This window comes from Ambystoma mexicanum, chromosome 1p, assembly GCF_040938575.1.
Source record: "Ambystoma mexicanum isolate Mex_15411 chromosome 1p, UKY_AmexF1_1, whole genome shotgun sequence".
Taxonomy (NCBI): domain Eukaryota; kingdom Metazoa; phylum Chordata; class Amphibia; order Caudata; family Ambystomatidae; genus Ambystoma; species Ambystoma mexicanum.
Window position 1 is genome coordinate 350,291,931 of NC_090921.1, and position 13,628 is coordinate 350,305,558.

Sequence of the window (13,628 nt, forward strand, 5' to 3'; positions counted from 1 at the left end):
ACTCAAACGCAAGCTTTTGCCTCTATGCAACCTCTTTATTTGGCATTTGTCGATTTCCGGGACAAATTCGACTCCATCTCTAGAGAGTTACTAATGATAGAATTAGACAAAGCAGGCTGTCCGGCAACTTTGAGGGCCATTATCAATTAATTACATTCAAATACCTCGATACAGATAAGATTAGACCTGGAAGGGCACCTCTCCTCTCCCATTCAAACATAGAGGTCTGAAGCAGGGTTGCCTCCTTGCTTCTGCCCTCTTTAACATTTTTATATCTGACATGAAAGATTCCTTTGAGCAAGTCATAACTGACACGCCAAAGATGGGTGTGAAACAATTACCAGCGCTATTATACGGGGATGATTTAGTCCTACTTTCAAAGTCTCCCAAGGGACTTCAGAGATGCCCTAGCACAGTATATTAAAAAAACCGACGTAGAATAAATTTCGACAAAACCAAAGTAATGTATTGTAGTGCTAAAGGTGGCGTGAACACCCAACTAAAATGGACACTGCAAAATACTGAGCTAGAAGTAGTCCACCAATATACATACGTAGGTATGAATGTAACAAATCAACCCCATGAAAAAATTCACTTGCTTATGTTAGGAAGTAAATTATCAACTGCTATAGAACAAACAAAAATCATACTGGTGAAGTATGGTAAATTCTCTACTTGTCCAGCAGGGACATACTACAATGAAAAAGTAACTCCAATACTGCTTTATGGAGCGGAAACCAAGGAGACTTTCCCTGAAATCATTTTGCAAAGAATGGAAGGGAAATATTGGAAACAGGTCTTAAATCTTCCCCAGTGCCTTCCTATGGCATGGCTCAGGTATGAACTGGGCTTAACATCTGCAGCTTAGAGTGGGTACCAGAGGCCAAGTGGAATCGGATTGGTGTTTGTTCATATGAGGATTGTTTGCAGAGAACAGACAGTAATTAATCTGCTTGAATTAGCAGATTGTTCCCAAATTAAATAATACAATTTAAAATGTATGAAAAAGTTTAAAATGTCAGCTTTGCTGCTAAATACATTTAATGATGCATATTAAACTAAAATGAGCCTGCCCACAACCCCCCTAATTACCCCCTTGCTCGCCTCAGCTTCCCCTGCGGCGACGGATCGGTCTATCTAACATGGGTCGGATCTGACGCCGCAAGGTCCCTTTTTCTTTTTCTCCCTTATTTTATTATTTTTTTGGTCCCCCCGCCTGCCATGTTGAAGCGGAGGGCAAACCTCCGCTGCCCCAGCCCCCCCAGGCCAAAAATACCGAACATGGGGAGCGAGGGACATCCCCACCCCATGTTTGCTATTTTTTTATAATCTATCGAATGGTACTGGCCGAATTTGGTCAAATGTAACATTCAATTGATTATAAACAAACAAATTGGCTAATTCAGTGGAATCCTTGGTTATTTTGATTTTAGGAACGATATGGACATTTGGGAAGAAATTACTTATTTCCATTTTTAAGATGCGACAAGGCTTGTTCAGTAACATCTGTTTTATCAATTTGAAGATGTACTTTAGATCTTTAGATAATTGCATCCAATTTGCAGTATCCCAATACATTTCATCAGCCTGCAAAGTAAGACAACCCACATAATATTTACTAAACTTGTTGCATTATGATTCTAGTTTTTGCATTCGTGCTTATACTGCACACATCACCATTTATGACATATATTGCATAATAATCCCTTTTTGAGTTTTTTTCAATGAAATCTTCCCTTCTTAAGTGGATTAATACTTAGATATATGAGTGCATTTCAAATCTATTATTTTTAGCCATTTGTAGATTGAGGGACATATGAACCTTTTATGTTCATGATGTATTTTGAAGTTCTTGATTTTTGTATAGTTGGTTGGACAAATATACATAAAGGATTTAGGTGTTAAAGGATTCTTGTGCGGAGTCTCACAGAACTTGTACAGGGTCCATACCCTTGTGATGGCCTCCAGGGGTGGAGCTTAAGGCACCTGCCCTCGTTGGTCATGGACAAAAAAGAGCAAAATGAGTCTATGTTAAAACTTTAATTATTGTAAACATTGCTTTACTGATACCAAGGATGTGCAGCCTGACAGGGAATTATTGACACCATGTGAATCGGATTGGCACCAATGCCAGAGAACCATAGTTACAGGTAAGTAATTTGGGTGTGTATTTAGGAGTCTCGTTGATATTGTACATGATTCATACCTTTGTGATATACATCAATAGCTCAGTCAAGCTCACATCTTCTTTTCTGTGGAACTCACATATTGCAACCTTTTTTAGGACTTTCTCTCCTGTCTGGGAACTATTTCGTGTCTCGTCTGACAAGCTGGCCCTCTGCCATCAGGAGTTGGTGAAGAAACTTCATGACCTGATTAAAGAGATCAATCGCTATGGGGAAGAACAGGTCAAGGTGCACAAGAAGGTAGGATCACCACAGGCAGATGCAGTGTCTCTTCTACAAAGGGGCAACTCTTGGCAGCTGCACATGGTGCCCTCATCAAATTGTCATCGCTCATCGGGATGTCCTAATATATATCCTAAACAAATGCATGGCATGGTGGGTGGTGACTAAAATGGATCTTCATCTGAGGTGGCACGAGTCCTTGCAAATGCCCTGGACACAAAAGGTTAGGATCTCAGAGTGGGGAATTTGGTGAAGGACATGGTGGGAATGATTTGTCCTATGATTTTGAGGTCTGATTTTAATGTTGAAAATGCCCTTTGTACAGACCATATGGCAAGAGGAAGATGAGAAGCAAATACTTGGGGTCTATTTGAATGGGTGCAACTTTTCTATATGGGTGAAAGAGATGCTGTTGACATTTTTTCTACTACTTTCATTACCAACTTCACTTTCATTTCATCTTACTAGTCCAAAGAAGAGGTGTCTGGCACGCTAGAGGCAGTCCAAGCTCTGCACAACATGGCACAGCTGCTGCAAAAGTCTAAGGAGAACTACTGCATCAAGATAGTGGAGTACGAGCGGCTGCGGAAGGAAGGAGTGAGCCAGAAGGAGGTAGATAAGGTGAGAGCAGGAAGATTATGCTTCTGCGTCCACACTGTAGAACCCATTCTTTTTGGTGAAGGAGTGCATGGCGTTAAGTGGCATGTCTCTCACAATTGAGAAAAGTGTTTGGGTTTAGGTTTTTGGCCATTGTTTGCTGGAAGGTATGAGATCATTGTTGGGCAAGTTGGTACTACTGGAATATCCTAACTTTAGATCAGTTTCAAGCCCCCTACACATCAAAATCAAAACTGTACTGTCCTTGTGTCCAAATGTTCTATCCTGACCCTCGCACTACAAAACAAATTAAAAGGTGAAAAGGGAAATGTCTTTAACCTGGTGATTGCAAAAAGAGTTAATAAAGGAAAAATAGAACAGCTGCAACATATAATTCTTCAACACTATGCCAACGATTCTTGGTTAAACAGTTCATTGTGTCTTTCTTGTCCCACAACAATCCTGTTTGTTACAATGCTAATTAGCCTTGTAGTTCCTTCTTTTAAAAGTTCCTTCTTTTGTTCAACAGTCCATCTTGGGACTTCATGTAGATTTGAAACTGCCTGGTATAATCCCCTACAAGGACGTCTTATAGTCATAGGAAACAGTACTCTTTTACTTCCAAAATAGCATATTTCTTTCTCCTCCATTGCCCTGTTCATCCCTAACGATGTTTCTAGACAAGTCCGATCCATGAAAGTCTCGTCAAAGCAGGTTCTCCCCTGCTCATGCAGAACCATCAAGGACCACATCGACATCCTTGCTCCAGCTTTGGCTGATTTCGGCAATCACTCCTTTGCCACTGGAACTCCCTCTTGCCCATTAAGCACCACTCTCTTGTGCATCCCCTTCTATAGAAGCCCTCAGCCGATCCTTCCTCTCTGGCTAACTATCGCCCGATCTCCTTCACTCGTTTCCTGGGCAAACTCTTGGACAAAGCTGGCCTTCTCCCAGATTAATCTACATACTGAATTTGTTGGTTGCATCCATGAACACCAGTCTGGCCATATAGTTTGGAAATTTCAAATGGATTGGGTCCTCTCACTTATTCCTCATCTTTGCTATGCAAGCCTGCTTGCTTCGCTATTTCTTTTCATAGGGCGAGCGTTGTGAATTATAGTCTTGGTCTTCGAAGGCCTCCGTAGTGTTCCTCATGAAGTTGGCGCTGGTATATGAAGCACGCGTGCTGACCTTTACCCCGGTTCTGTTTTTCCACATTGCTGCGTGCTTCGGAACTACTCGCCTCAGTGAAATTTCAGATACATTTGCTCTTCTATCAAGATCGATTTGATACTCTCCTTGACACCAACAACAGGTTTTAAATGGTGTGCAGACCATTGTGGGGCAAAACTGTCTATGGCAGACCCTCACCGCGTCTGTTTGTGGTGTTTGGGAACAGGCCACAAAGTGGACGACTGTGGCTCATGTCAAGCTATGACCGGTGGCAAGGCCTTGCAGGAGAGGAAGGGGATACCTGATACTGGTAGACCCTCTCCCAAATCCCCATCTGTTACCGCATCCAAAAGAAAGACGTCCTCTGATTAAAGGGATGTTTTCGCCAAGAGAAAATGTCTCCCGAAAGTTTAGTTCCCAAAATGCTTGATGTTTTTCAGAGGCAAGCTCCTCCTAGTGTCCCTCACAAGACTAAGCCACCCTCCCCCCCCTTGTATCTGACCAGACCAGTAGGGAGTCTTGTGTGTCTCCTTCTCATGCGCCTCAGATCCTGGGAAGAGTGGCTCATCGATGAAAGTCAAAGGAGTCTTCGTCAACACATAAGAGCCTCGTTAATCCTTGAGGCCTTCATCTCCGGTATCAGTCTTCTTTGAAGTTGTCAAAGCTATTGAGTTTATCTCCTGAACCCTGAAGGCATGTCATCTCTTTGAAGTCATCGAAGCACGTTAAACCATCAGCACATTCACTGACCGATTGGAAGAAGTCGTTGCAGCCCTCAACGCCTTCGACACCATCAGAGCATTCAGTGCTTACGAAGACTATTAAACCAATTCCAGAACCCGCCAAGTCTTTCAAACCCATACCTCAACCTGATTTCTTCAGGCAAATGGGGTCCATATTCGAAGAAGGTGAAGAGGAGGAACAAGCCCCTTTTGTTTATAACTTTGGAACACCAAATGTTCCAGGAGACATTTCAATAGAAACAAGATGCAGAATCTGGTGGAAACTCTCAAAGAAACCAGCAGCTGGGAAACATCGCCAGAGACCGATTTCTGGTAACACAGAGGTGGCTCGATTTGCTGATCCTTCATACAGATCTGTTTATTTGTAAAGTGGCTGAATATCTGAGGTGGTCTAGACCAGCAGCTACTCTTTAGACTGATGACCTTATGGATATCTTGGATACTGGTCCAGTCAAGAAGCCTGTGCTACCTTTCCATGTTGCGTTAACGGTAAGGGTTATGGAAAATTGGCTGAAGCCGGATTCCATTCACCTGTAAATAAACTCTTAAAGTACAGAACAGCTTATGCGGACCCTCCTTTTCTAAACAGGCATCCCACACCAGTGAGTCTGGTTGTTCAAGCAGCAACTGTTTCATCGAAGTCGGTAGCTTACCCTTGCACTCCTGCAGACAAAGAAGATGGAATGGTCGACTGTTTGAGAAAGAGAGTATTTAGTTCAGGAAGCATGGCACTGAAATCAGCAAATGCCAAAAGTGCCGTAGCAAAATACGCTCACACCTTTTGGGTTGTTGCTGTCCTGGCAGCAGAACATATAATGGATAATAACAAAAGGCACAGGATTTTAAGCCTAGTCCAAGACTGGAAAGATGCCATGAGGCCATTTTTAGAGTCCAGCCTGGATACAATGGATTCCCTGAATAGTTCCATGGCTGGCAGTACTGTTTTAAGATGGATGTCATGGCTGAGAAAGTCACGATTTTCAGCGGATGTCCAAGCACGTCTGCTTGACATGCCCTTTAATGGTACTTTTCTTTTTGGTGAAAAGGCTGACAACAGCTTGGAGAAGCTGAAAGCTTCTAGGGCTGCTGCCAAAACATTAGGGGCGGCAATCGGACAACTTCAACCTTCAGGATAAGAATGGAGAGGACGTTCTTTTTGTTACTTTTCCTCAATCTCAAAAGGAAAAGGCCAGTTCTCACAAAGGGGTCAGAGAAGAGCGCCTTGTGGAGACAGAGGAAGAGGAGGTAGAACTCACTGTGCAACACCCATGGAGTTGCCCTCCACTGCAGGTGGAGCAGCAAAATTGCTCCCTCACCCACATGTCTAAGGTTCGAGGCAGACTGTCATATAATCTCCAGAGTTGGCGAAGTAGGACTTCGGATGCATTGGTGCAACAAACTGTAGCATACGTTTACTGTCTCCCATTCCTAAAGAAACGTTCCGATTGCCCCCAAAAGCCAGATCTGCCTTGGTTCCAGATCCACTCCTCCAACAGGAGATTCTCATCCTGTTGGAGAAGGGTGCAATAGAACTGGTACCTGCATCGGAGAGATCCCAGGTTTGGTATTCTCCCTACTTCCTAATTCCGAAGAAAGGTGGAGGATTCTGACCCATCTTGCACTTGAGATGCTTGAACAAGTTCTTTAAGAAGGACAAATTCAAAATAACTTGTTCGCAGATCCTTCACGCCCTTCGACAACAGGATTGGTTGGTGTCATTGGACCTTCGGGATGCTTACTTTCATGTGCCCCTACATCAGAAGCAAAGGAAGTACCTCAGGTTTGCAGTTCTCATTATCAGTTTTGGGTTCTGCCATTTGGTCTCAACTCAGCCCTGAGGGTCTTCACCAGCTTATGGCAGTGGTGGCAGCAAGTCTAAGGAGGGAGGGGATTCACATCTACCCCTACCTGAACGACTGTTTGATCAGGGCTTGTTCTCTGGAACAGTCCAAGTCCTTTCAGTCTCACCTACCACTTCCTCCACGAGCTGGGCTTCCCCCTGAATTTCAAGAGGTCCAACTTGACACCTTCACAGAAACTTCAATTTATTTGAGCACTCCTGTATTCAACCTCAGGGAAAGCTTTGCCACCCGAGTTGAGGGCTGCTCATCCCTTGCAAATTCTCCCAAAAATTCCAGAATGCCGAAATTCTTCTGCCTTACGACTTCCTAAGGTTGCTCGGCCTAATAGCATCCTGCACTTTTCTGGTGCCAGAAGCCGATCTGAGAATGAGATCCCTTCAGTGGGCCCTTAGATCTCAGTGGTCTCAATCCTCTGGCAGAACGACGGACCTTCTCCAGGTTCTAATAAAGGTCGCCGAGGATCTCCTGTGGTGGGCCAGCCAAGAGAATGTGATGAGAGGATATTGTTTTTGCAGCCATGGCCGCAGCTGACAGTTGACAGGCGCCTTCCTTACAGGATGGGGAGCGCACATGAGGCCTTTCAATAAGTGGACACTGGTCTCATTCGGAGTCCAGATTCCATATCAACCCGTTAGAGCTGAGGCCAATCAGACTATTGCTGATGGCCTTCTTGCCCTCAATACGGGGAAGAGTGCTCTGATAATGACGGACAACACAGTGGCCATGCACTACCTCAAAAAGAGAGTGGGCGTAGGGTCATTTTCCCTGTGCAGAGAGACAATGCAGCTCTGGTTCTAGGCACAGAGACAAAATCACTCTTTTTGGCGGTCATCTTGCCAGAGAAAAGATCACTGCGGTGGTCGCTCTGAGCAGGCAGAACACAGGCTCTCACAGGTGGGAGTTGGCTCAGGAAGTCCTTCTGGAGAACATTGCACCATGGGGAATCCCACAAGTGTATCTGTTTGCGACCAGTGCCAACCGGAAGTGTGAGCTGTGCTGCTCCAGGGAATCTCCGTAAAGAGGAGCTCTAGGGGACGCATTTGTGGTGAACTGGGAGTTTCTACTTCTGTAAGCATTTCCACCAGTCCCCATCATTCCTCATGTCATCAGGAGGTTGAGGAATTTCGGGAAAATCATTATCCTTATTGCTCTGGATTGGGCCAGGCGAACGTGGTACCCGGACCTTCTGGAAATGGCAATCTGCCCTCCAATTCATCTTCCCCCAAAGAGAGGACCTTCTCTCGCAAGAAGGTGGTCGAATTCTTCACCCAGCAATCGGGACTCTCAATCGTCATGCCTTGTGGTCTGAAAGGGTGAGATATAAGGATTGGGACCTTCCGCAGGACTTAATGGAGGTGTTGCTTTCTGTTTTGAGACCAGCAACTATCCCTTTACCGCTGCCATTGGAATATGTTTTGCAGCTGATGCAGGGAATAGAAACTTAATCTTTCACATGTAAGCTTCCCCATGTTTTATCTTTCTTGCTCCACTTAAACCATTCTGGGTTGCAAGTGGCCACAGTGAAGGGCTACTTGGCAGCAGTGTCAATCTTGAGATCTCCAGATGAGGGATCGTACTTCAAGGTGCCAATTGTGCTACAATTTCTTAAGGGCCTAACAAATGTGTTCCCGCCTACACCCTTCATCGTGTCATCATGGGATTTGAATCTAGTACTAAGATGTCTTATGTGAGCTCCATTTGAGCCCTTGCATTCGTGTCCTTTAAGAATGTACACCATGAAAACAGCCTTTTTGGTAACTATCACGTCTTTCCCGCAGGGTAAGTGAGCTGCAAGCCTGGTCTTCCAAACCACCTTCTGCATACTTTTCCAAGGACAGGGTGGTTCTGAGAGTTTGGTCATCTTTCCTTCCGAAAGTTTCACGGTGCGCAAAGTATTGCTACCAACTTTTTATCCACCTCCTCATTCATCAAATGAGGAGAGACTGCATCGTTTGAACCCCAAAAGGGTATTAAGCTATTACGTTACACGAACGGCAAGTGTTCGTCAAGATGGCCATCTTTTCATTGGTTATGCTGGTCAAAGATTAGGCTTGGCGGTCACAAAGCAAACAGTCTCTAGATGGATTGTCATGTGCATTACAGAATGCTACTCATTGGCAGGAAAAGATTCGACTGAAGATTTGAGGGTTCATTCCACTAGAAGGGTGACCTCTTCCACAGCTCTGGAAAGAGGTGTGCCAGTGTGGCACATTTGCATAGCGACAACCTGGTTGTCCCTTCATACTTTCAGTAGATTTTACTGTCTAGACTCTTTATCAGGAGAGGAAGCAAAATTTGGCAAAGCTGTCCTTCATAATATAAATAAATAGGCACATTTTTGGCACCCACCTCCTAAAACTAACTGCTTTGGGAGTCTATCAAAGATGAGGAATATATGCGAGGACACAATCCATTCGAAGAACAAGTTACTTACCCGTGGTATCTTTCTTTTGATTGGATGTTCCTCCCATGGATTCCTCATCACCCTCCCATTCATCCCCTCTTGCTTGCCTAGAATTTGTGTATCTTACACCTTCCTTTCTCACAACGTCAAGATTGTCTCCTCCTATGACGCAGCATGCAAATTAAAGGAAGAAAAATTAGAACAGTAATGGTCAGCGTGTGTGTTTCATATACCAGCGTCCACGTCACAAGGAACGCTATAATGGCCTTCAAAGACCAAGACTCGACGCTGCACGACCCTATGAAAAAATATTCCAAAGCAAGCTGCAAGCAGACTTGAATATAAAAGATGAGAAATACGTGGGAGGAACATCCAGTCGAAAGAACGTTACTACCGTTAATTAACTTGTTATTCTAGTCTATGGCATCAAGGACATATTAGAGTGGGTTCTGGACATTTATGCTTTATGACAATGGGTATTGGGAGCACTATTTCGTTTTACCAATTCTGACAATCTTAATTGTATGACTTTCTTTAGTTTGAGTCCCCCTAGTTCTAATAGGCCTTAACACAGTCCAGTCCTCATTAAAGTATCCAACAATAAAAATATTGTTTGAACCACACTTAGAATGTTTACATTGCATCATTGCTTTGACTTCTCATGGGTTTGGGTGAATGGGCCCCCTCTCTCAAGGGGATGGGCTGTATTTGACTCCCCTGGTGGGAGGAATGGACTGTAATGGACCAGTCTAGATTGATATGATATGATGGGTTATTTATAACACGCTTAATACCCAGAGGTTTCTAATTACCCGGGGATCGAACCTGTGTTGCTCCGTGACATCTTGCTTCCAAGGCGAGTACGTTGCCCCTAAACTATCCTCCCGAGCCACATAATTTGCTCCACTGGGTGGTTGGCCAGGTGGGTTACAATTGGACCTTCTAAAGGTATTGGGACGTACTTCTCTGCTCTCTTGGGATTAGCCAATCATTTGCTCCCCTGGGCAAAGCGAGAGACTGGGTCTTAATCCCCTCCCTCCATGAAGGTGGTGGGAACTAATTGGTCCCTTTGAGGTTAGGGGATGGCAGTACTGGGAACCTTTTGGGCGTGGGGGAGTCAGATGGGCAGTGATGTGCCTCTTTCACTGTAATTGTCTCATCTGGGGGTGAGGGGCGGATGGAATGGACCTTGGCTTTGAAATGGGGTCACATGGGATTGTGCACCAGTCCACTGCTTGCTGGAGGGATTACAGTAATTTGCACTATCTGAATCATTCTCATGATAATTGGTGCACTCCATTATACCAGTTGAGCCAGATTTTCCTATTTTGGGGCTTCTAGGGCCACGTATTGGTGACCCTTTAACTTTTTCCGCACCCTTTTTGGCTCATTGACTTTTTTCCAGAGGGACTAATCCTGACGTTCACCCCAAATGCATCCAGTCTCTGGAGGATAGCTCAGGGGCAAAGTACTCGCCTTGGAAGCAAGACGACACAGAGCAACACAGGTTCGATGCCAGGGTCTGCGCTTACCTTGGGTATTAAGCGCGTTATAAATAACCTATCATCATATCAGTCTCAGAGATGTCACTCAGGCTCCCCATTTTTGCCCTAGGGTGATTCTATCATCCTACACAGGTTGTAGGTTTGTGGCAGCTATACTTTAGCGTTGCCTTCACTAGGGATGAAAGCCATTTTACTGCATTGGTTTTTTTAAATCCTGATCTTGCCATTTTGTTTTTCAGGGCTTTTTTTTTGCACAGCTGATCACAAGGTAGGCTTAAATGGTTGTCTGGCCTCGTGGGCACTTTGTAAACGCACAAGGCCAGCCTCCATATTGGCCCTACATGGTTGAGGACAGAATAGGTCCCTGTGCTATCCCTTGTACTTCCTGTGGAGGTGGCTAAGTCGGGTTGGCATTCCTACTGACCAAACAGTGCGGTTTGGTCATATGACTCTTGGCCTCTGACCCCCTGTGTGATTGGCTGGCTGGCCTATGGCCAGCCCCTTTTTGCAAGGGTACTAATGCTTTGTCCTGCCCTGCTTCTCTTGCTTTCTTTTTCCTGCAACTTGGTTGGTGGCAGGTCTGCTGCCCTACTGAAGGATTTTTCCTGAGGATTCCTGTCATTTTTACTGTTTGTAAAGCCCTCACTAGGCAATACTTGCTAAGTGCAGTGACACGGGCGTAACTTGGTTTGGATGTTTTTGCTAATACAGTACCAGTTTGGAGGACTTCATGACTCTCCTCACATCCACTGGGTTGAGCACCGCACTCTGGAACAGTTTCTGGTCTGTTACACTGCCATTTACTGCCAGTATCCTTTGATTGGTGGTGGGTCCCTGCTGATGTCCAGAAGTTGCTTGATGGCTCCACTGCCTGCCGGATCTTCATCTTGGGATGTCAGATGGTGCTACCAGGTCATGGGTCCGTTTGCTCCTGTACTGTTGCCATCAGTTGTGCCTCGGGCTGCATGTGGCCACCCTCTCGGATTCCGTTTCTTAATTCTTCCTTGCTATAATTGACTCCAGCCTTGAAGGTAGAATGTCTGTGCAGGCTTTGTTACTTCGCTTTGTCGTGGGGCTCTCTGCTGTGTCTGGGTATAAGTCCTGGAGAATCACATTACAAAACATGTGGAAAATAGCCGTTTACTGATCAGGTTGTTCCGGGCTGCTGGAGGCATTTTCGACAAAGCCACCAATGTTATCACTTACTTTGGATTTTGTGGTGGGCGATGATTTGACATACTCACTCTTGGGTGTACCCATGGTCTGTGGTAGAGATTCCTTGGAAGCAAGTTTTTACTGTATTTCCAATAGATTTCTATTGGGAGCTCTCCTGTTTTGCTACTTTATCTGGGGTCCTGGATCCATCTTCTGATCTCTGGAACATTCCATTGGGATTGATCACTGTAGCATCTCTACCTGTGTCAGAGACCAGACTTTACCTCGAAGTGATTGCCCTGCAACCTTTCCCATTCATTCCTATGTAACTGCGCATTTCCTAAAGTTGATTCTGGGGTACTTGCCTGCCCTTGACGGCTTTTCCTGGATACCACAGGGGTGCAGTGAGCTCTGGGCCAAATGTTGTGCACTTACCTGTGATTTATGTCAGTTTCTAAAGTCATACTCTGCATCCATGGTAAATGTACTTGCAACACTGTGACTATTTCTGGTAACAATGTGTATAATTGTCCCCAAAATGTTTATGGAAGTTAACTGCTAAAATTATTTTATTCTTGGGACCATTTGAGTATATATTATATGTGCCTCTGCATAAATACTAGTATAATGCCCTAGAAGGTTCAATTGAATGTAGTTTAACCCATAACCTGTGTGAGAAAGCCAGTAACCTGTCCTTTTGTGGGGGTGTGGGGGAATGGGAACCCCTTGTAGATGGGGGGCGGGAGGCTTACCCCAGGGAGTGATCCAGTGCCACTCCTACCCCTGCGATGGATGGTGCCTGTATCTCTTGCCTCCTCCCACTACCAAATAAAGCCATGTGACGGCAAGGCAGTCAGAAGAGCTACATGGTGTTGCCTGTCGTGAGCACACGTGAGCAAGCACAAATCCCCTAGCCAACCAGGGAATAAAGAGAACTCTCTCGCACCTGCCTGCCAAAGAACCTTACCTAAATCTCCAGTTCTGGGAACATGAACTGGAACATTGGCGATCACTGTTGATTCCAAGGCGAAGCCACTACCCTTTCTTGTAATGTTTTCTAGAGTCCAACCCTGCCGAGTTGAGAATGCAGGGTCATATTGGCCAGGGAAAATGAACAAACCATCAGAGGGGGCGGGCTATAAGAGCCCACCGGAATTGTGGGTTTTGCTTGGAGGTCAGACACTGGAGAACCAACAGACCTGTAGGATGAGCATTGGGCGGCAGAGTGTGCAGGTGAATTATGGAAAAGCTTAAGTATTCGTTGAGTGGAAGTGTACTGCTTTATAAAATGTGCCCTTTTAGAATATCTAGTGTAAGTAGTGATTGTGAAGTAGCGAAAGGATGGTGTGTGAGTAGTGGAAATTGAGTGGTAGAAGTAGTGGTTTTGTAGCGAGGAGTAGGGGTATGGCGGAAGGAGTGTTAACAATCAAGGGTGAAGGTGGGGCCTAAGAGGTGTGAAACATCGAAGTGATGGTAGATTGGTAGGAGGAGTAAGTAGGAGGGGTGAAGTAGTAAGAGTAGACGAGAGAAAGGGAGAGTCTGTGTGCAAGAGAAAGCATTAATTCAACAGTGGAAGTGTCGGACATCTGTCCAGGTTTGTTGTTTATATGCCCTGTAATAAGTGGTGTTGCGTCTGGGGTAGATAAGTAGTGTGCAAGATCAGGAGTGGTGCATGGCATGTTTGAAAAGTGTGAAATAGTCCAGAATTGTTTTCTCCTTAAATAAGGCCTAATAGGACAAAGGGATCATCCCATTCCATCCCATTCATCCCAATCCAAGAT

At 45.0% G+C, this 13,628-nt stretch overlaps 1 protein-coding gene across 4 annotated transcripts in view; it reads left to right on the plus strand.

Moving 5' to 3' along the window:
* FCHO1 (FCH and mu domain containing endocytic adaptor 1) overlaps positions 1–13,628 on the plus strand; it is a 1,111,213-nt gene that overhangs the window by 527,350 nt on the left and 570,235 nt on the right. For all 4 annotated transcript variants that reach the window (XM_069648666.1, XM_069648689.1, XM_069648674.1 and 1 more), the window contains exons 6-7: positions 2,285–2,426; positions 2,877–3,029. In XM_069648666.1, the coding sequence (XP_069504767.1) occupies positions 2,285–2,426; positions 2,877–3,029 (295 nt within the window). The remainder of the gene's footprint in view (positions 1–2,284; positions 2,427–2,876; positions 3,030–13,628) is intronic.